The 24,278-nt window shown below is 41.6% G+C and overlaps 1 protein-coding gene across 2 annotated transcripts in view; it reads left to right on the top strand.

Moving 5' to 3' along the window:
* MAN1A2 (mannosidase alpha class 1A member 2) overlaps positions 1 to 24,278 on the top strand; it is a 488,967-nt gene that overhangs the window by 447,811 nt on the left and 16,878 nt on the right. For both annotated transcript variants that reach the window (XM_030204025.1, XM_030204024.1), the window contains one exon: positions 18,264 to 18,379. In XM_030204025.1, coding sequence (XP_030059885.1) covers positions 18,264 to 18,379 — 116 coding nt within the window. The remainder of the gene's footprint in view (positions 1 to 18,263; positions 18,380 to 24,278) is intronic.

Here is a 24,278-nt window from a genome sequence, read left to right as displayed (position 1 = left end):
GTGTGTGTGTGTGTGTGCATCTGTCTGAAAGAGAGAGAGAGAGTCAAGGAAGGAGAAGATAAATTTCTCCCTGTTTCTGTTTGTCTTGTAAAAGTATAGGAGGTAATATTTTGTGTGTGTTTGTGTGAGAGAGAGTGCGCGTGTGAGAGAGATAGCAAGAGAAAGTGTGTGTGTGTGCGCCTGTCTGAGAGAGTGTGAGAGTGAGAGAGACAGTGAAAGTGTGTGTGTGTGAGAGCAAGAGTGTGTGTGAGAGACAGAGAAAGTGTGTGTGTGTGTGCGTGCGCCTGTCTGAAGGAGTGTGAGAGTGAGTTCAGAGAGAGAGAGTGTGTGAGTGTGTATGACCATCTCCTCCTAGCTCTGTTTTCTCCAGGTCCCTTCCCCTCCATGGGCACCATTTCTCCCCTTCCCGATCAGTCTCCTCCTCTTTTCCCTTTACTTCCCCTCCATGGCCATCAGTTCTCCATGATCACCATTTCTCCCTTCCACTCCTTCCAGTATGACCACAGTCTCCCTTGTTCTTTTCATCCCCTATTTCCAGCATCTGTCCCTCTCAAACATCTCTCTCTCTCTGCCCTCCTTCTACCAGCAATTTTTCCTGCTCTCCTGAATCCCTACCCCTCCCTGTGGTCCCCCGTCTCTCTCCCCTGCCCTCCATGATCACCATTTCTCCCTTCCACTCCATGACACAGTCTCCCTTGTTTTTTTCATCCCTTATTTCCAACATCTGTCTCTCTCAAACATCTCTCTCTCTCTCTCTCTCTGCCCTCCTTCTACCAGTAATTTTTCCTGCTCTCCTGAATCCCTACCCCTCCCCGTGGTCCCCTTTCTCTCTCTCTCTGTTCACTCCTGAACCCTCATTCTTCCCCCCCCCCCCCCCCCCAGTCCACGCTCTCTCTCTTCTTATACCTGCTACTCTCAGCCCTCCGGCTTTGTCTTTAGTGCTGCAGGCATGCTTCTCCTTTTAATCACCCAAAACGCCGTAGCGTCCTGCCCAAAAACAGGAAGTTCTGTCAGAAGAGGCAGGACGCTAGAGGCTTCGCGCAGCTGAAAGGAACAGCATGCCTTCATAGCTGCAGAGCTAAAGGCTAAAATCGGAAGGCTGACAGGAGCAAATGCAGACAGCTGAAGGAGCGCCTTCTCCACCCCAGCGGCATTTTCCTGCGGCTGCCACCTTTCACAGTTGGACCTGCACCTCCTCTGTTTAACCCCTGTTTGGTGGTTGGCTGGAGTAGCGACGACGAACGGAGGGGGAGGGGCGGTCGTAGGGTCTGTGCTCCCCCCGTTACTACGGGCTCCTCCGCTGCCTCTGGAAGCAGCTGGGTCGGGCTGTGTTTTGTGAGCGGCGGCTCCATGCTGATTTAACGGCACGTACAGAGAGACTTGTGAGTGTGACGTGCCGCTCATGCGCAGAACAGCTGCGCTGTTCTGGCCATGAGCAGCACGTCGGTCACTCTTCATTTATGTAGTAGGATGGCAGCTTGAAAGATACCTAATAACAGCGAGTCAAAGCATCATTTTGGAGTCTGCCACAATGGCACATCCACACCTTCCCATCTTATGAGCTCTTGAGACACCATGAACTCTCCTCAACATCGGTGGCTTCTACTGTCAGAGAGACTCTGTTCTGAAGTCTTTAACCCTTTAGTGTCCAATGTTCCCATCAATCTGTTCCCCCATGGCTTATTACGGTAACAATGGACACTAAAGTTAACAGCACCCATTTAGGACTGATAAAGAGTGCTAAACCTGACTGACTTAAATTAGTTCCAAAAGCTGTCACCATGAAGTGGATCACATGGATTTGCTTAGCCCTTTTGAGCATGTCAGGCAGCAGCCTACCAGATAACTTAGTGCCTAATCCTATCCCCATAATCTATAATCCGTCTAGAAAACACTGTACTAAGAAACATCCTAACTGTAATGTCAAATGCCTGCTAGACAGTGCCAGTATATACCATCAGAACACTACTATGGTTACAGACCAGAACCAAATGGCTAACATTCGACGGCCTAATAAAACTTGTTGCCTTTTGAAATTATCCAAACAAGTCTCTCCTTTGGAACACAAGTCTCAAGTCACTCCTGTCCCCGTCATTTATATCAACACCAGGTCTGTGGGAAACAAGGCTCTCTTACTTGGGGATCTGCTAGAATCTTCAGATCTGGGCTTTAGCTGATAGTCCGATATTGCCTCACATCTATCCACCCAGTTATGGTAATGTTCACTCTGAAAGACAGGGTAAAATAGGTGGCGGACTTGTTCTTATATTTTGAAGTTTTTTTTTCCACGTGTTTTTAGTTAGTTATGAGGTTTTCCCTGAACTGGAATATATGCTGTGCAAATTCTGTGATGATTCAAAAGACGCAAATCAAATCACCCTACTCCTCATTTACCGTCCTCCGGGAGCTTAGTCCAATGCAGGACCTCTACTTATAGATAATACTTCCTCTGCCGTGTCCCAATTTTCTAGAATTATCTTCCTGGGAGACTTAAACCTACATTTGGAAAATGATGTGAACACCAATGTCCACAATTCAAATCATTCCTGAAGGACTGCAAACTAACTACATTCTCCAAGGTTGCAACTCATGAAAAAGGCCATATGTTAGATTTCATGACTTCCTATCCCAACAGCTTGATCAGTTCATTCAAATGCAAGCCATGACTACATTCAACTGGATTTCATCATTGATATCTGTATGTCAAGCTTAACCAAGGACATGTCCTCCAAACTCATCTCCACCAGAGGTAAAATCAACGAGGTCGCTTTCTGGTCTGAGCTAAAAGATTCCCTCACTACCTTATTTCCTACATATGGTTCAATCAAATCCCGCTAGGAATTAGAAAAGGTTCAAAGAAGAGCAGCTAAAATGATAAAGGGGATGCAACTCCTCTCATATAAGGAAAAGCTAAAGAACTTAGGGCTCTTCAGCTTGGAAAAGAGACAGCTGAGGGGAGATATGATTGAGGTCTACAAAATTCTGAGTGGTGTAGAACAAGTAGAAGTAAATTGATTTTTTTACTCATTTCAAAAGTACAAAGACTAGGGGACACTCGAGGAAGTTATATGGAAATACTTTTAAAACAAATAGGAGGAAATATTTTTTCACTCAACGAATAATAAAGTTCTGGAACTGTTTGCCAGAGGATGTGGTAACAGCGATTAGCGTATTTGGGTTTAAAAAAGGTTTGGACAAGTTCCTGGAGGAAAAGTTCATAGTCTATTATTGAGACAGACATGGGAAGCAACTGCTTGCCCTGGGATTTGTAGTATGGAGTGTTGCCACGATTTGGGTTTCTGCCAGGTACTTGTGACCTGGCTTGGCCACTGTTTGTAAAACAAGATACTGGACTAGATGGACCATTGGTCTGACCCAGTATGGCTATTCTTATGTTCTAATGTGCATTTCTTTGCACTTGTCCATGTTAAACTTCATCTGCCATTTAGATGCCCAGTCTTCTAGTCTTGTAAAGGTCCTTTTGAAATTTTACAGTCCACATGTGATTTAACAACTTTGAATAGATTTGTATTATAAAAGTGAAGTCAGATGGGAAAAGCCACTGGTAACAGATGTTTTCTCATTGCAGCTTGGCAATCGCCGATGTTCCCTCTAAGCTATGCAAGAGTCCTCTACCTAGTTCCTTGCCAGTAGTTGGGGGGGGGGGGGGGGGAGGAGGTTGTTTTTGTATCACATTTTCAATAGTGAAGGATAGGCAAGCTTTGCCAGGACTCCATGGAACCTGCATGTCCCTAGTGATTGAAACACAATATTGAAGCACCACCTGCTACTGGCAGAAGTGCAGTTGGAAAACTCCTGCACAACTTAGAGGGGACATTGGTAGTCACAGCCTAAAGTCACTTCTTTTTTTCTAGAGTTATAAGGGACAAGTCTGCATAAACAGCAACTTTATTACCCTCCCAGTCAAAAGCTCTTATTGACCCCTTTTTGGATGCCTCATTGCCTTAATGTAGTAGTCATGCATGCATACAATTGTCTTTTGACATATTTTGCCTCTATTTACCTAATGTTCAGTATACCCGATCTAGTTTTACTTCCACATCATATATTGGGTGTTCCCCCTATGCCAGCACTCTTTGGAAGGGGAAATGTTTGCCCTAACCTTCTCACAGCCAACATATTCATCTGTTTCTGAGACATCTCAACTGCCACGTTGTTGTGATGCATCAACTCCCTCAAATTGCCCATTACCACCACAATTACCTCCTTTAGTTCTTGAAAGTAGCAGCAGCGTTAATTCTTTTTCTAGGGAGTTCTGCATTGGGATTCACTGAAACCTCCCATTCTATGGCTTCCTGCATTTTCTCCCCAATTGCATGACTACCCACCCCAAAGAACCAAAAAAGAACTCCCTTAAATCCACTGACTTACTCCTTGTCGACATCTGCCATTTGCTATAACCACTCTGCACCTTTAACTAAAGATCTCAGTGCTCAGAACCAGTCAGGAGCAAGTAGTATTGTCTACACTAAACTTTGGGAAAGGAATTCCCCTTTCACTTGTTTGTCTAGGAGTTCCCAAATTGGAACTTTTTGATCTCCATACTAAGGGATATATGTGGCATAAAACTAACACAGTACATCAACCTGCTAACACCATCTCTCTAGTAAAGTATGGTAGCAGCATGATGATGGGGGTGCAACAGCAGAGGCAGAGAGGCTTATGCAGATCAGAAATGGGGAGAGGAGAGAATCAGTCAGTCACATAACTTATAAAATGATGTGCGTACATAGTGTAACCATTTAAAATTAAACACTTAAGACCCTCAGAAATATAACTCACCCGTGCAGCAAACCAGAAGTCTGGTAGCTAAAGGGGTAGACAAGTTTTTTCATTCATCAGTCCTTCGCACTGCAAACCAAACCCTTAACCAACGTTTCCTTCACAAAAAGCAGTGTGGAAGAGCAAACAAACTTAAATGAATACACTGTGAAAAAGCACTAACATAGCATAATTCAATATTACATTAATCTTTTTGCACACATAAAATATCAAAATACAGCAACAGTCCTTCAAATAAAAATCCCTTTACTATAGATCTTACTACTATGAAATCTGCAAATGAAAAAATTTTGAAACTTACTTATGTTCATGCTGCCGGGCAAGAGTCACTCCCACCCGGCAGCTCCACCATCATAGCACCTTGGAAAAACAATGTTTAATACTGCTCCACTGATCTTTCATCATTCTTCACAGCCTCCCTGAACGCCCAACACCACAGGTTTTGCAGTCTGCCTCGGGGACTTGGGTACAGCTGTCACAACTGAAAAAGAAAGCAAAGAGGCCACACAGCATAGAAACTGGATCAGTGATCAAACTTTTAAACGCCCCATGGCAGGAAATGACATTGTCCAAACATACTTACATATTGCACAACCTAGAAAAAAGAACATTAGAAATACTAGGAACAAACTTATACAATAAATGAAACAGACACACACCATCTGCAATGTAAGGCAGATCCTGGAGGAAATCTTGTTCATCTGCCATGTACCTGGTTTTGCGGAGAAGATTCATTTTTCAATAAGACAGTGATCCTAAGCATGATGCAAAAACAACAACAAAGTGGCTCAGTAAAAGAAACTTAATGTTATTAACTGTCTCAAGTCAAAGCCCAGATGTAAATCCAAAAAAAAAAACCAAATCTCTAACGAGATTTGAAGGCTGCAGTCCACAGACAATCCCCAGCCAACTTGTAAGAGTGCGAGTTATTTTCCAAAGAGAATGGGCAAAAGTTCTACCACAAGGAACGCAGAGAAGATGACAAAAGAAAAATGGTCTTGGGACAATGTGGAAAAGTCCAAGTTTATTGTGTAACTCAATGTACACGAAAAGTCCAAATGGTTCAAAGAGACTCAACACAGCCGTGTTTCGGCCCACCGACCTGCCTCAGGAGTCTTTATATTCTGAATTAAAACACATAAAAAAGCATGTTTTACATCTACAAACAACAGACACTAAAATAAGGACACAATCAAAATAAATATACAAACCTTAGGAATTTAAAAATACAACTAAATCTTTAAGTTGCTAATGTAAAAATGATAAAAAAAACATATTAAAATATTGAGAAACATAAAATCAATCATAAATGTAAAAAAATGATCGTCACAAACAGAGATAGGACTACTTTCTACAAATGTAGTGTACCATTCCAATATAAGGGTAGACACATACTAAGAGTCATATATATAAAAACTATCATGATGAAGGCAATAAATAGGCAGGCACATGTTACCAAGCGAACATATCATGATGGCGGCGATATTATCACTAATAAACAATGCTTGTTCTAAAAATCCATTATTTAAAAAACAATGCAATGGACTCTAGTCTCGAGGGAGCAACTGCAGAGGATGAAACGATGGTCTCATTCATCAAGATCTGACCACAGGCCACAAAGTCAACGGGGCCAAGCCCAGACACCAGAATTCTGAAGTTTCCCTTAAGACAGGCAGAGTACCTTTGGATCTTCTTCCTGCAAGCTCCGCCTGAGCCACCTGCAGCCTGACTTAGTCACCGGACCAGGCCGGGGTCGTCTTCTACATTGCCAGTCCCGGCTGCTACGCGTTGACAGCTACTTCCACAGTCCATTTTAGACCCTCTTCCCTTTTCCCTTCCTACCCTGTTCCTTTTACCCTATGTAATGTAATTGTATTTGATTCCTGTACATTGTAAGCCACTTTGAGTCTGCTTGTTGTGGAAAAAAGTGGGGTATAAATGTTCATATATAAATATTTTACTTCCAAGCAAAATAGCCTCCACCAGACCTGCCAAGTCTCCCACATTCAGCGGGCCATCTCCCGCCAAAGCGGGAAAGTCTCCCAGTGAGATGGAATTGGTTTTCCTTACCGCCACAGCTGCTGCTGCTGCTCCATCTCCCAATGCAGCAGCAGCGACAGGAAAAAAAAAAGCAAACACAGAGCCGCAGCACTGCCCTCAGGCATGCGCTGTCAGTTCTGCCAGTCCTCTGCCCCCGCCGGAACTCAAAGTTGACGTCAGCAGGGGCTGAGGACCAGCAGAGCTGATAGCGCATGCCTGAAGGCTTCTGCGGCCCAGCGTTTGATTTTTTTTTGTCGCGGTTGCAACAGAGGCTGCATCATGGAGGGAGACGGGATGAAAAGTTGAAGCCAATGGTTAGTCTCTGTTTCTCCTTCAATACAAAGTAAACAAACGGTAACCTCTGAGCTGCTGCATCCACGTTGTCATTCTTATATTGTTGATATCATTTTTTTTTTATCTCACTTATATTTTCAAACATTGCTGGCTTTGCAGTATACAGATGTACACAGAGGAAGTATATATAATAAGGGAGTAACTTTTCATAGGTAGAGTAGTCATTTGTTAGAAAGTGTAATCAGTGTATCATTTGGAGAGGCTGGTTATAGGGACACCCTAGCACTGTTATAGTTGTGCAGAGATTTTTTTTTATCCAAGGTAAACGACCTCTAAAACAGACATCACGTTATGAGAATCAGGTGCTCAACATTGAGTTTTGATTTATTTATTTATTTACTTATTTATATAATTTATATCCCACATTAAACATGAATTGGGTTGAAACCTGTGAGCATTTAAAATCTTTTTTTTTTCTATGCCTACATCAAAAGAAATTCAAGATGACATGAGGTAGAGTGGGTGGAGCCAAGACAGAGTGGGCGTGGCTGTGGCATGTACTAAAATCTCCCTCTCAAAAATCAGGACCCCTTGGCAGCACTGCTCCACACACATAGCAGCTAATGAAAACTGAAACCAAAAGCTACAGTGCTTTTATAGTGGCTGACTTTGCGCCACACTCAGAGTGACACCTATCATAACTCCACAGAGGGGCTTATTCCAAATTTCCAGACTTGTATATCCTTCTAAAATTTTATATCAAAAGCATATTTGGAACACTGTATTTACCATATAAGCTATTGTGCAAGATCATAACTGCATTACTTGCAATTGCAGTACAAACAATAAAAAAAATTGAAAAACTAGTGCCCTCCTTTCCCCCCTCCCCTCCCCCGCCAATGGTGTTCTAGTAGTGTAGTCAGGGCAGAAGCAATGTCCCAGTCACTAAGCCATTTTGAGAGCAGAACCGGAATGGGCAGGAGTGCCGGGGGTCGCTTCTGCCCCAACTAAACCCCTAGATCACCAGGGGGGCCTACAGGTAGAGGGGGGTCAGTCAGGCTCTACGTTTTGGGGGAGAGAAGCAAGGGGCTGTTGCACTGATATATGTCCGGCAAACTCTTGATATTTGTTTGTGCTGAAAGGTAAACAAATTATCTAATTAGTTGACAAGAGTTTAAAGCAGATGCTGTTCAGGACAAAGCCTTGTAGATAATTTTTCCATTTCCTAACTTACTGGAGGGCGTTGAGCATAAAAATTCTACAAAAATGTTTTAAAATGTCATAGATTCCATTTTCTTTATTGAGCTATTGCTTTAGACTGCTTTTTAAAATAAAAGCAAGAAGAGACAGTATGGCAATAACTTGGGCCAGGGATTTTCATTTTACTTGATAGAAACTTGTCCTTGGCCTTACACTAAGCACTTCTCCTGAGGCACCTAGATAATTACAACCAAGTACTCCCTATTGTGCTGTAAATGAAATAGCCAGGAGAAAACAGCAAGTGGAAACAGATGCTAACTTGTGCATTTGTAGGAGGCTAATTTTGAAGTGGGCACTTGATTAGTTATTCTGATTGCTCCAGAGCTTTAATTTTATGTTTACAAAAAGAGATACATGCTGTAACACCTTTAACCCCTTAATTCATATCCCAATTTCTCTCATTATAATTTCCTTCTATGAAGCTGTCTGAAAGTTGTTTGTTTGTTTTAATTGATTTCCATGAGTAAGGGAACTCAGTGGGGCCAAGTTACTTCCACCCTTATAAAAGCAGAATGTTCGGCTATTCCTGAGCTCTTCACTAATAAAAGTATCGGCATGCTCCACTGGGCTACAGTGTATTTGCATTTTTAAGAGAATTTTTTAATTCATTAGTGCTCATAAGAGATTCCAACAGTGGGACCTAATTACATGACTGCTACTGCTGGGACAGTAGCAATGAAGCTTCCTCCCCTACACTGTGCCTGAACCCTGTTCTGAAAGGACCATTGTGATGATAGTCCAGAGAAAATCTTTCTGTAGCTTCTTGCCAACTTTATCTTTCTTTTCTCCTAAACCTCCATTTATATTTTATTATACACTAGCTGTTAAGCCCGTAAAAACGGGCGAGATTTCCAGCAACCCTCCTCGCCGCCGCTCCCTCCCCCCTCCGTGCCGGGCCCCCTGCACTGACCTGACAGCGCCTCTCACCTCCGTGTGAAAGCGCTGCAGGCAGCAGCAGATCGCTCTGCTGCTGCCTGCAGCGCTTCCACACGGAGGTGAGAGGTGCTGTCAGGTCAGTGCAGGGGGCCCGATACGGAGGGGGGCGGGAGCGGCGGCAGGGATGGGGGGAGAGGGTGGAGGTTGATGCGCGCGATGTTCGTTTCCAGGCGGCAGCGTCTGACAGTCCAACTCCGTTTCCCTCTCTGTTCCGCCCTCTGACGTCATCACGTCTTGACGCGAGGACGGGACAAAGAGGGGGAAGTCTCTACTGCACATTTGCAGGTGAGTCGGTCACTTGCCATTTATATGTTTGATTTTAAGCAATAAACCAAACAGGGAAATGAGAATATAAGAACTGTAAATCTGCAATTAGTGTTGTGCAAAATACATTCAGTAGAAAGAGTGAAGTCCAAACCCTATTTATTTAAAGGCCCTTTTACAAAGGCACGTAAGGACCTATGCAAATCCAGTGCGCACCAAATTGGCATTACTGCCTGGCTACCACGTGCCCTGGGTGGTAATTCTGAATTTGGCTTATGCCGAAAACGCATGAGAGAAAATATTTCCTACCGCAGGGCGTCTACCCTATGGTAAACAGCAGTTGGCACACGCTGCATGATTATCGCCCGTGTAATGTGTGAGACCTTACCCGCTAGATCAATGGGTGGCGGTAAGATCTCAGGCCGAAAAATGGGCATGCGCTGGTTTCAGTTTTAGCACATGTCCATTTTCAGGCCCCTTTATGTATAAACAGTTTTTATTGATGGACAGACTTCAATTCAGACATATTAAATGCTTACAATTTATATCCATACTGACATTTCTGTTACAGCAACATATCTTACATCATGTCTGTCCCATCGCTTTTTTTAAACGTTTACCCCTCCCCCTCCCCCCCTTCCCCCCCACCCAAAACAACAACCTCTGAGTTCGAGCTTCATACTTCATGTTGACAATTTCTGCCATACCTTATCCATTTCCTTAGTTCACTTACACGAGGGGCTTATAGCTTCATTATAGCGTTCCCAACCTATTAAGTACAGCACTTCTAGCTTTATGAGATATGTTTTGCAAATAGAAATTCCAGACATTAAGAAATTTCTTTCTTCTCCTCAAGTGGTCATAGGCCTCCCTTGCCTCCCACAACATTAGCTCGTGTAGCTTATTCCTCCATAGCCATACAGAGGGTGGTTCTGCCTGCATCCAATGTCTCAATATGCATTTTTTGCCCACTGCAAATGCCTTACATAAAAATACCTCCAGGTTTTTATCCGATATCCCGTTTGCATTGCTTTTGTTCAAGAGTACTCCTCTCCAAGAGGGGTGCACCTTTTGCCCCAATACTTGTTCTAAGTACCCCTGTATCGCTTTCCAAAATGTTTTTATTCTATCACATTTCCAAAATGCATGCAAAAATGTGTTCCTCTCTCTATGGCATTTAAGGCATTGGGGATCAGAGCTCCATCCCGCCCTTACAGCTTGGGATTGTGTTATATAGCCTCGATGGATAACCCTGAATTGACCTCTTGCAGCTCGGCCCCCCCCCCCCCCCCACCTGCCCAGTTATGTCTTTGATTAGTTTCGCAAAATTTATTCCTTTCAGCTCATATCCCAAGTCTTTACTCCATGTGTCTTTAAGCTTCTCATATGTTCGGGGAGGTCCGAGTGGGACTAGAGGTTTATGCAAGCTCGATATTGATACCTGTCCATATGCATCCCCTTCCAGGAACTCACGTATCTTCTGACCCAATTTTGTGCCCAGGGCTGCCTGATCCAAACTATGCCAGTAATGATGTAGTTGTCTGTATGTATAATAATCCTTCTGGGCTAATACCTGTCTCTGCTGCAAATCCTGAAAGCTATGCAGGTTTCCCTCTTCATTCATTAAGTGTTCAAGTAAAGTGATTCCCATTTCCGACCATCTAGCAATTATCCCTTTCTCTAACCCGGGGGGAAAATCCCTATTCCCCTGTATTGGAAGTTGGTCACTAACATTAGGGTCTTGTCTCCAGAGTTGCATGAGGAACTGCCAGACACGTCGCAATGGTTGCAACAGTATATTTCCTCTACAGGTAGCTGGCAAACTCTTTGTTTTTGCCTGCAGAAGAAAATTCAAATGCCATGGGCCAAAGAGCGCTCGTTCTCAATTAGTCGGCGTGTGTTGATGTGTATTAAGTATCCAATGTCTCACATGTCTCAAAAGGCACGCCTGATTGTATCGCCTAATACAGGGGAAGCCTAGCCCACCCTGAGCCCATCCGTCATATAAATATTCAAATCATAATTTAGACTTCCGCCCTTAGACGAGGTAAAAAATGTCCCAGCACATGCTGAAAAGACGTTCTCGCACTACTGCAGGCCACTTTGTACCGCAGTTTAGTAAAGAGGCCCCATAATATCAGTTCTTACAAAGTTAAAGCCTTAAAATCAAAACTTTTATAAGACCATTTTTAGTTTATTTCTATTCTTTTTATCTTCTTGACATCAGACCAAAATTGAAAGAAACAATAATGAAAGCATCTTTGTTCTAAGGTTCTCATTTACTACTCATGAGCTCACAGCCCATCGACTCCCAGAGGAAGAAGAGCAATAGATTACCTGTAATCACACATGAAGGTGTCAGGCTGGTAATTGTCCTCTTAGAAATTCTGTTTTGGTACTTTCGGGGTCTTCCGAAATTATCCCACAAGTTCTCTAAATCATGGTATGAGAAGGAGCGGAAGAGGAGACAACCCCCCTCTCAACTCTCCCTTCCCCTGATATTAAAAAAAAAAAAAATGTGCCCTAGTAGTCTAATGACCTTCCCCCTTTCTAGTTTTTAGTGACACCCCAGGACCCCCTCCTGCCCCCGATTTTAAAAAAAATGCTCCGGTGTCTTGCAGCACCCCCTTCCCTCCCCCTATCTAAAAAAAATCTATGCTCCTCTACCCAAGCAAAGTCTCCTCAGAGTGTCAAGGTGGGGTGCAGCTGGTATTTCATAATTTAAAAAAGAAAGGAAGGAATGGGGGTTTCACCTTGCGCCCTTCCTAGCCCTTTATAGGTCCTGACATGGATGGAACCTCAGGTTCTCCATGGTGATATTTGGGGTACTTGTGCGTTCTACTCAGTAGGGTAAATGGAGAAGGAGGATTACCTCCTCAGTTGTGGATAATACCTCAATGGGTCCTCTGTTCAGAGAGACAAACTGCTGTCCCTTAAGCGATTTGATTTGGTAGAAAAATTGGGACTTTAATTGACAAATCTGATTTATATGTTTTTTAATTCAAATAAGCAGCATATTGCTATCTATGATTTATAGAGTTCTGATAGAATGGAAGACTATAACAAGTTTTAAAGTTGTATTTTGGAGATTGTCACCTGTGACCCCTGGCAGGCTCTATATCAAGGTAGTTTTAGGTTGGTTCTGTTAGATTCACCACAACCGCTGTTGCTGCTTTTCAGTAGAGAAGGTATGTATAACTGCACTCTTGGCTTATTCTAACCTTTCTCATTACATTTGGTTTGTTTTTACAAGAGTGAGAAACTCTTACTCCGGTTGTATTATTGCTACTCAATTATGTTTTGGACTCAAAAGATTTGTTGCATACAGTGTGATGGTGCTTTTTAATGTAGCTCAAATGGATTATGTTATGTATTTAAAGGGCTTTTGAGAATTATGTAGATGCATTAATATGATATCTACTTATAAGGTGGATTTTGTTTACGGACTCAAGGATTTTATAGTTTGAACCCTATGTAATGATATTACTGTGCGGCACAATGATGCTATCCTTTCCATGAAATTGAGACCATGAGGGGCATTTTCGAACGGGGGCACCCATCTCTGAGGACGTCCTCACGAAGGGGCGGGGTATCCCGTATTATCGAAACAAGATGGGCATCCATCTTTCATTTCGATAATACGGTCGGGGGCGCACCTCAGACACTACAAAGAAAATGTTCAACACAATGTGGAAACTCAAACGTATAAAAAATTATTTTCCAAGAGATGTATTCCACTCGCTTATCCAGACCATGGTCCTTGCCCATGCTGACTACTGTAACGGAATCTATGCAGGATGTAAGGAAGAAACTTTAAAGAAATTACAGTGCTTTGAAAATACGCCTCAATGTGGCAGCCAGGTTGTTGAGAGGACCATATCACTTAAATTCTCCAATCTTTGTAGTGCCTGACAGTGGAAAACTGAATTAAATTAAAGACATTCTGTTAGGTCTTGAGGGATTTGAATGCTAGTATCTATCAGATATGCTAGTTTTTTATGAACCCCAAAGGAATCTTCAGTCTTCCCAGCTTTCTTTGTTGAGTGTTCCCTTTCAGGTCATATTGCAGCAGACTAGGCAGTGTGCTTCTGGATTGAAACTGTAGAATGGAATGCCACTACTTCTGTGGTAAGAGTGCAGATATCTGAGGTTCTAAATGCTGGCAAAAGCTTGACTATTTAATACTTCAATTAACTGTATTTTAGGGGCAGTTTTAATGAGCTTGGATGGGATGAGAGTATTTATTATGTTTGAGCATACAAGGATAAGTACATTTAAATGAGTTACAAATTATTTTTAGTTGTAACTCGTCTAGAGTTTGTTGAGTTAGGGCAGGAGTAACTCTTTGGTGGGTCTAGGCAAAGAGGCGTGTTGGGTTCCCCCTTCAAAATACATTTACATTTTAAAACTCCCACAAATGCCCCCATCCTCCATAAACAGTAGATAAGAAGTGCTGCTCACCATAGGTGTAGTTTAGGGGGTGCTGGTGTGGAATTGGCTCCCCTCCCTGATTTCAAATATGGCCTCCCTATTTCTCATCTTCACCAAACTAAGCATGGAAACTACACCAATGCTGCCCATGACTCCTTTTGCCAACTGGAGGACAATGCCATGTGGGAGTTAGGGAGAATTAATAGACCTCTGAGGGCAGTGATGGCTCTTGCACCCCCCCCCCCCCCCCCCCTACACCCTTCTCCCCAAGTCTTCTGCAAGCTGCTGACTTATCAGGGCCAAAGTCTACCTTGTGAGCCATTGAATTACACATTTGAGAGGGCCCCTCATAAACATTTGGGCCCCTAGGCACATGCTTAGTTAGCCTGTGCCTTGATTGTGCTCTTTGTTGAGTTAGGCATGAAGTCAAATTTGAATAAATAAGTCCTTACATTTTTTTACCAAGAAAAATTATAAAAGAAAAAAACAAACAAATACCACCAAAGTCCTAGATTTTAGAAAACCTATTTTAAAACCAATTTTCACCTGAATATTATAATACTCAAAACAGAAAGTGGGAAAACTTTGTGACAGACCACAAGCTCTTTGGACACTTTTCCCTACTCCCCCCTCCAAAGCACTTAGCTATCCCCATTACCCTGGCCCTCAGTATAATCTGTTGTCTTTGTTTCCTGACTCCTCCCAATTCCAACTTTACCCTTTTCTCTGCCTTCAGAGGAGGTGAGACTGAGCAACACCCTATATGTTTCTCCATCAAAATAAAACCAGATAGAAAAATATGTGCTCTTTTTTTCTTGCACTAATTTTTCTGTAATAAATTTTTTTGTAATAAACACTGATAAATTATCAGGAAAAGTAAAAGAATCACCAAAAATGAAGGAGTCTGAGTATATTCAAAGTGCTTCCTGTGTAGGGCATTTTCAAGATTAATGGTTTCCTGAGTCAATAGTAACTCACCACAAGGTCAATGTCATGAAAATGTTTTATTATTATTATTATACTTGAGAGAGGATTTTTGACAACTTCCCCCACTAATGAAAAAAGGCATATGAGAGCATTTCTTTATAGTCTTGATAAAGATTGGCTGTGCTCTTTTTGGCCCTGTTGCACCGTGCTGAGCCTTAATTTCAGTCTGTATGTTTGGACCTTAGCAGTCAGTTCTTAACTACAGTGTTTCCACACTTGTCTTCCCTTCCTTTTTTTCTCCATTAATATTCATGCATGCTTGAGTGATGAATAATAAATTTGGTAGCGACAAGCTGTAGCTCCCGGATTTTCTTTTATCATTCTTTCTTATCAACTTAAGAAGAAAAAGTCATTACAATAGTCTTGAAAGCTTCAGCACTTGCATCTATATGCTTTCCTGAGTGCCTGCTTGCAGAGATAAATTGCATTCTGTATGTACCTATTTACTTTGCAGAAATATGCATGAAGCCTAAATCATGGTAATATATTAAATGACAGCATGGCCCATCTAATCTGCCCAGTAAAGTGGTTAAGATTGTAACTGCCACTCAATGCAGGTTACCTCCTGTATGCCTTTGTTTAGGGTTATAACTGCTGCTCCTTGCATATTACCTCTTCTTTGTGCCTTTTTTGAAGTGTGAAAATCATTTAAGTTTTGCTGTGAGTGAAAATGCCCTATACTTTGATTCCATCTTTCTGTATAGGAATCATTTGTGTTTTCCCCATTCCTTTTTTTAATTCTTTCACTCTGGTCCATATTCAAAGCGATTTAAGCAGGCAGGAAGGGCTTCTTGGAGTGCTTGGAATTTGCTAACCACTAATATTCAGTGGCACATATAACTAGGCAGTGCCACTGAGTATCGGCACAAAACGGCCAGAGTCTGGAAGGAGCCAGTATGTTACCAATGTCCTCCCCTCCCTTCCAACCCTTCGAGACTACTGCTAGAGGTTGTAGCTGCCATTTTCAAGATGCAGCTACTAGGAGCAGGTGTGATTGGGCTTCTCTCCTGCCCCATCAGCTTGCTGGACCACTGATGTGATAAAGGTAGGTCCCGGAGGCCTGTTCAGAATGGGTGGGGGAGACAGGGTCTGAGCCTTATCAGGGAGTGGATGGGAGGGGAGGACATCGGTAATGTGCTGGCTGATATGGAAGTTATTCAGATCCTGGCCGATATTCAGCCGGGACCTGTGTCTTATGTGATTCCCAGCTGAATATTGACTGGAACTACATAAGCTCCGGCTGTAAGCTCAGCAGGAATTAGCCCCTAATATTCAGTTCTGGTGCCCAGACATAGCCTGGCATTGAATATCTGAGGCTAATTCTGCCTCTGGTGAACAGTGTTTTAAAAAAAATCACTGACTCTTGTGGACTGAATTTTGGACAGTCTGTGTTTATCCTCACCATTTTCATCAGGAGGGCATTCCATGCTCCACCACTCTTTCTGTGAAAACATAATTCCTAAGATTGGAGGCTTTTTGTTGTTGTTTGGGTTTTTTTTTGCAATTCTTTATTCTAGTATACGAACACAAAATCTAACACTGGTACTATTCAGACTGACTAATAAAACACCTCCATTATGATACATTCAACCCTCTGGCCAAAACAGCTCTAATATATTACTGGCAACCTATTAATATTTCTTTGTCACAGGTGATAACCTACCTAAGCCCAATGTAATGGATCTGTTGCAATGTGGGAGTGGGGCAGTGTTCCCTCTAAGCTCATCGGGAGTCCTCCAACTGCATTGCTGCCATTTGGGGATGGTAGTTCAGTATTGTGTTTTCAATTGCTAGGGACACACAGGTTCCCTGGAGTCCTGCAGAGCTTGCCTGTCCTCACTATTGAACATGGGATAGTGATACAGCACCTCCCACAAGCAGGACTGTAGGTGGAGGACATCTCAGCTTAGAGAGAACAGTGGATTGGGGGTAAATTGGCTAGATACTATGTAGTCTGTGAGGCTTCTTTAATTATAACCAATTCCTGTTTGAGTTGAGGCAGCTACTTTTTCAAAGTAAAGAATTAGAGACAGAAGGGACAAGTTCTAAGAATCCAGATGGTCTGCCTTAGGACTAAAGCATCACAGCAATTGCACTGAATTATAGCCATGATGGTTGTAAACCAGTTTAATACCTAAGGGTCATAGGTGGTATATTATATTATATTATATTATATTATATTATATTATATTATATTATATTATATTATATTATATTATATTATATTATATTATTATATTATATTATATAAATTAGTTAGAACAGCTGTATTATGATGATGAATCAAATAGCAAGATTACTTGATTGTCACTTAATTGAAGAATATTGATTATGTTTACAGGGAAGATGTATAAGAAAATCAAGCTATAGGGCGGCTGGGTAGGATTTTAAGTGCTAAAATCTGCTTGGATCTTCAAAATGTTATTGAAACAAAAATTGAAACAAGCTGTATGTTTAAATTTCTCAGCCAGAGACCTCTTGAGCCCAGCTTTTGCTATTGTCAATCACAGACCAAGACTTTTTTTTTTTAGCTACTATTTAATAACTGAAAATTGGGCTGTATTTTTTTTTTAAATCAAAGGCAAAGGAGGTATGTAATTTCTATAAAGCAATACAAATCTACATAGACTATAATTTTCAAAAGAGCAAAGTTATTCAAGACAGCAAATAAGTCAATTTTTTTAGCGACTTATATACAAAGACAGAAAGAGCTCAAGCAGCAAGAAAGAAACCATTTACAACCATAGTGGTTGGCAATGGGGCAAACGTTTCTAAAGTAAAAATGTTCCCCTGTTTAGAATCATCTCAAATTCGTCTGAGTTGAACTACTCAGAGAAATCAGCAATGGCAGCAGAAGACAGGTATAAAATGCCCTGGAAGAAGAAACCCAATGGAAATTCATGGCCCAAGCTGAGTTTATTGAACTCTTATATTCTCCAGTTTGATAGTGATAATAGACATGGGGAAAAGAAAAATTCTATACATTCCTATTTCTTATTATCTACCCTGCATGAGTCTGGTATAATAGTCAGGAATCCTGAGAATTTACTTAGTAGTCATTAGTCGGACTGGTTTAATCCATAGACCATTTATAGAGTTATTTATTTGGGCCGATTCTAAGGCTCTGGCTTTCTAGTTCCCTGTAGATAGCTCCTGATGTGATAAGAATGCTGAAGGTTTGAGACATATTGTTTCATATTGCTGATCTATTGAAGGAATCATTTTTTGTTTCTTCTACCTATCTATAGGCCATTGATAAATACTGCCGAGTTAGTGGTGGTTTTTCTGGTGTCAAAGATGTGTACTCTTCTTCTCCAGCATATGATGATGTACAGCAGAGCTTTTTCCTAGCTGAGACCCTGAAGTAAGTAAATCGAATTTTCTTGACCATCCTTCTACTCTAACTATTAACCTTTCATCAACACTTAGTAGTTAAGCAGTATTAAGAACCACCACCCTCCCACATTTGGCAATGAGCCATAGAAAAGGGATCTTCCATCTGCTTCCAAGGACCCAGATTGGCCACTTTTGGCAAAAAGAATGCTGGATTCACTGGACCTTTGGTCTGATCCAGCATCACACTACTTAAATTCTTAATTTCTGAAGAACAAATTGCAAGGAAGCCTTTTAGTCTTGCCTCATACTTGAAATCTGCTTTTGGTTCTGTTTCTTCCTGTGTGTAGAGTTGCCACTTTATCGTTGTCAGCCCTAAAGGCTGATCCATTCCTGGGTTTGCCTCGTTTTAGTTCTGATTTTAACTAATCAAAGTAAGACTACACGTCCATGCATGCAGTGTTCCATAATTATCTAAAACCAGCAAACATATGTCACTGTTGCACACTGTCCAGTCTGGACTGTGAGCATTTCCTACACAATTCTAGTCCCAAAGTAGCCACCAATGAACATAAACTGGTATAATCAAAGAGACACTCTCACTGACTTATCATGCTGTATAGTACAGAATACAGATCAAACATCTTAACTCTGTTTTCAGCTGAGCACATCATAGACCAGATGTATCAAAGTGTTTTCCTCATTTTGTGCTTACAAGAAAAATGCTTGGTACATCCTGGCCCTGTGTGTAGTCATAGCAAGCAAAACAAGCTACCATACAAGTACAGTGGTGGCATTTCCCCCTGTTACTCTATTTTATGCACTGTCACATTTAATCAGGTACAGAAAGGGAAAGCAAACTCTGATAAATGCTGTGTTTAACATCATAAAAATGTGTTACACACTCAAAGCATGAATACCACATTACAGAACAGAAGAGTGATGCCAATGGGTGTCATTTTAAAATCAAACAGTAATGTACTTTATTCCAGTGGCATAACCACAAAGGGGAGGGGGTCTTGGGGGCCTGCCCCCCACCACCACACTTTGGGCTCTGCCACACCATTAAAATGCAGTACCATGAATGGCTGGCGAGGATGCCTAAGCCGTGCCAGCTGAATTGCTCTGTAGCCTGAATCTCCCCTGGTGCGAGGAAGTTGGTGATGTGCTTTCCAGCCGCTGACGCTAGTACACCTCGCACATGCTCAGTTCGTGCACGAACTGAGCCTGAGCAAAGAGTGCTGGCATCAGCAGCTGGAAAGCACACCATCCTTTGTACTGGGGGAAGTTCAGGCCACGGAGCTCTTCAAATGGGCGGGGCTTGGGCAAAGGTAAAAATTTTAATAGATGGGGGAGGGAAAGCAGAGAGGAATGGATGCCCACCCCAAAAGGGCTGCTGGCTATGCCCCTGCTTTATTCTATCCGAAAAGCAAACCTATAAAAAATATATCAAGAAATGTGTAATGTATATGTATTCCTGACAGAAAATCAGATCAAATGCTTTAGAATATCTTAATGTTACAAATACACATTCGCTGGTTGTTTGTTTGTTTGTTTATTCAGCAGTGCTATCTGTTTTCATCCAGTAGCTGACTGAAAAGTCTGTGAGAGAGGAGGTTGTTGGAACCTGTCATTTGTACTAGAGAGTATACCAGTAATGAAAATCTGCCACACTGACACTATCCATCATAATGTAATGCAACAATGATTTTTGAATTAAGTCTTACAAAAAGGATCTGGATTAGTTCTTATCTTTTTGTTTTTTTACAAGGTCAAAGCCGGAAAGTGGTTCTGGATGACAAGTTCTCTAAATGCAGAATGATTAAATTTGATGTTCCTCAGAGGTCATTATTACCACCACCTCATTATATTATTTAATAAATACTTGACCCCATTGGGAGAAATATGATCAAGCTTAAATGAAATAATTTTATTTATGCAGATGATATTATGTTGTCTGTTCTCTTAGGTCTAGTCTTAAGTAAATCAGTGTCCCATTTGAACCACAACCTAACTATAATCACTTATTGAATGCAGGACAATAAACTTGTTTTAAAATCTGAAAGAGAAATTCTGTGGGTGAGGCACCCTTCTTTTGCCAGTTACAGTCACCCTTTAAGATTTAGTAATGAAATTTGGAACCTCGGTGTAGTATTTGATATGGATTTAAATGTTGACACATATAGAGGGGTTAATTCAATTATGGTGCACCTACATATAGGTACATAGAGGGTGTCTATGTGGTACCTATTCTCTAAAGGAAAATAGGCATCTAATTTCCTGTATAGAATACTGGCATAACAGGTGAAATACACACACATAACAGGTGAAATACAAACTTAGTCCAAAGAGCAGATGTAAGTGTTCATGCCTAAATGCTGGAAATTCGTATATAATTTATAGTATTTTATAAGATACTCATGTAAATGTGGGTCCCATCCATGCTCCACACAGACTCTACCCATGTGTGTGCTGTCACCTTTACATACAATTTCATGTCCCGGTGATGGCAGTGCTGTAGAGAGGGTCAAAAGTACATAAGTATTGCCATACTGGGAAAGACCAAAGGTCCATCAAGCCCAGCATCCTGTTTCCAACAGTGGCCAATCCAGGTCACAAATACCTGGCAAGATCCCAAAAAAGTACAAAACATTCTATACTTCTTATCCCAGAAATAATTGAATTTCTTCAAGTCCATTTAATAATGGTCTATGAACTTTTTCTTTAGGAAGCTGTCCAAACCTTTTTTTAAACTCCGCTAAGCTAACCACCTTTACCACATTCTCTGGCAACGAATTCCAGAGTTTAATTACATGTTGAGTGAAGAAAACTTTTCTCTGATTCGTTTAAATTTACTACATTGTAGCTTCATCGCATGCCCCCTAGTCGTAGTATTTTTGGAAAGTGTAAACAGATGCTTCACATCTACCCGTTCCACTCCACTCATTATTTTATAGACCTCTATCATATCTCCCCTCAGCCGCCTTTTCTCCAAGCTGAGGAGCCCTAGCCGCTTTAGCCTTTCCTCATAGGGAAGTCGTCCCATCCCCTTTATCATTTTCGTTGCCCTTCTCTGCACCTTTTCTAATTCCACTATATATTTAACACAATATTCGAGGTGCGGTCGCACCATGGTGCAATACAAAGGCATTATAACATCCTCATTTTTGTTTTCCATTCCTTTCCTAATAATACCTAACATTCTATTTGTTTTCTTAGCTGCAGCAGCACACTGAGCAGAAGGTTTCAGCGTATCATCAACGACAACACCTAGATCCCTTTCTTGGTCTGTGACTCCTAACGTGGAACCTTGCATGATGTAGCTATAATTCAGGTTCCTCTTTCCCACATGCATCACTTTGCACTTGCTCATGTTAAATGTCATCTGCCATTTAGACGCCCAGTCTCCCAGTCTCGTAAGGTCCTCTTGTAATTTTTCACAATCCTCTCACGATTTAACGACTTTGAATAACTTTGTGTCATCAGCAAATTTAATTACTTCACTAGTTACTCCCATCTTTGGTCATTTATAAATATGTTAAAAAGCAGCGGTCCCAGCACAAACCCCTGGGGAACCCCACTAACTACCCTTCTCCACTGAGAATACTGACCGTTTAACCCTACTCTGTTTTCTATCTTTTAACCAGTTTGTAATCCACAATAGAACACTACCTCCTATCCCATGACTCTCCAATTTCCTCTGCAGTCTTTCATGAGGTACTTTGTCAAACGCCTTCTTAAAATCCAGATACACAATATCAACCGGCTCGCCTTTATCCACATGTTTGTTCACCCCGTCAAAGAAATGTAGTAGATTGGTGAGGCAAGATTTCCCTTCACTAAATCCATGTTGACTTTGTCTCATTAATCCATGCTTTTGAATATTCTCTGTAATTTTGTTCTTTATAATAGTCTCTACCATTTTGCCCGGCACCGAATAAAGACTCACCGGTCTATAATTTCCCGGATCTCCTCTGGAACCTTTTTTAAAAATCAGCGTTACATTGGCCACCCTCCAATCTTTCGGTACCACGCTCGATTTTAAGGATAAATTACATATTACTAACAATAACTCCGCAAATTCATTTTTCAGTTCTATCAGTACTCTGGGATGAATACCATCCCTTCCACTTGGACAACAATGCAGATATCCTGATCTGTAAAGTCCTATACACAGTCACTGAGGGGCAGATGATAGAATCAAATGCAGGCACTAGAGGTCCTTAACGCTGGACTAGTGCCCACATTCGCTTTTGCCAAATGCTTGGAGGGCTCCAGCATGGGGGACAGCAAGCGCAGCAGAGATTAGCACAAGTAGCATGCTAATCTCTTTTAAATTAAGTAATTTGTCGTTCATCATGATGCTCAAAGAAGAGTGCCCTGAATCTTATGGCAGCTTGGAGCTGGCATTAGGTAGGCAGCCCGGCAAATTCCTTTGCAGCTGAGCCTTGACAGCACTTCACCAATGAAAGCCAAGCCTTGTCACCCCTCCGGTTCAAAACATCATAGTCACAAGAGGGCAACCAGATTATGGAGCTCATTTTCAAAAAATGAAACGGGCACAAAGTGGCAGATGGGGGGGGGGGGTAATGGTGAGATGTATACCTGGGACCTTGTATTTGAAGTCCACTGCAGTGCCCCCTAGGGTGCCCCACTGCTTTGCTGGGATGTCTGTGTGGCCAGTGTACTAAGAATGCTGGCCCTCCCCAGATGTCCCAATGACTTGTTTTTGTGCATTTTTCTCTTAGAGGTTTTTTTTTTCTGAAAATGGTCACAAAAGTAAAAACACCTTAAGCACCAAATGTCTACAAAATGTCTAGGAAATAGCCATTTTCGAAACAAAATCATAGACGTTTTTCTCATTCAAAAATGGCCATGTTCGCTACTTGATTTTTGGATGTTTTCAGTAAAATATCCAGATTTAGACATCATATCGAAAATGCATATCTAGAATGCCAAATGTATATTTCTTGCAAAAATATTATTGGTTTGATATGAAGTAAATTTCAGCAATTGGTCCCCTGCTAATATTTTTTTGTTGTTGTTGCTTTGTTTTTCATTTTTCATTCACTTGATTGTCCATCCGTTCCATTCAATAAAACAGGAAGAAAGCTGCAGGTAGTTTATGCTGCACAAGAAAAGAAATTAGGGCAAAACCTTTCCTAATGCTAACCAGAGAGTGCTTAGGGTGTTTTACTTTAGTGACCATTTTCGGGGGGAAAAAACTCTTAAGGAAAAAATGCACAAAAACAAGTTTTACTCCACCTAAGGCTACATTCTAAATTCCCATCATGAGAAAACTTCAGCTCTTTTACATGATTCTTTACATTCGGTTGTAATAGCTCATGCCTTCATTACCACTGGATTTAAATTAATAATATGCTGTTACCTATGCAGTTCTTGGCTCACAGTTTCCTATGTGCTAAACTATTCTGTATATAGACCAGGGCAGAAAGTTGTATGCAGAATCTGCATTGAGCTGTGCACTTAAGCCCCCGGGGCTTTGTTATATCAGCCTTACAAGTGGGTATAAGAGAACCCCTTCTCCTGGTGCCAGTTAAGCATCTGGATTGTTTTAAAATGTACTTCAGGACTGGGAGATCATCTGTGCTGCTGGGACTAAACATAGGGGAGATACTGTATTTGCCTTTTTAAATACAAGAGCCTTGCTTCAGCAGGAGGAGCAGCTTAGAAACACCAGACGGCAGAGGTATGGGGCTTACTTGTAGCCAGGGCCAGCTTCTGACCCAGCTCCTTTTAAAGTTGTTATGCTGTGTTCTTTTAGATTTATACATTGCTTTGGGTGGCTCCTATTTTAGACAAAGTACAGAACTAGAGAAAATGACATCAGATTAAGATCGTTGAGCCTATCCAGTCTCTCCCATCCCTACCAGCTGCTCAGCTGTACAATCCCTTCTCTTCCTCAGAGA

Source organism: Microcaecilia unicolor, chromosome 5 (assembly GCF_901765095.1).
Source record: "Microcaecilia unicolor chromosome 5, aMicUni1.1, whole genome shotgun sequence".
Classification (NCBI taxonomy): Eukaryota; Metazoa; Chordata; class Amphibia; order Gymnophiona; family Siphonopidae; genus Microcaecilia; species Microcaecilia unicolor.
The sequence above is the reverse complement of the archived record's forward strand: the minus strand, read 5'-3'. Positions and strand labels throughout refer to the sequence as shown.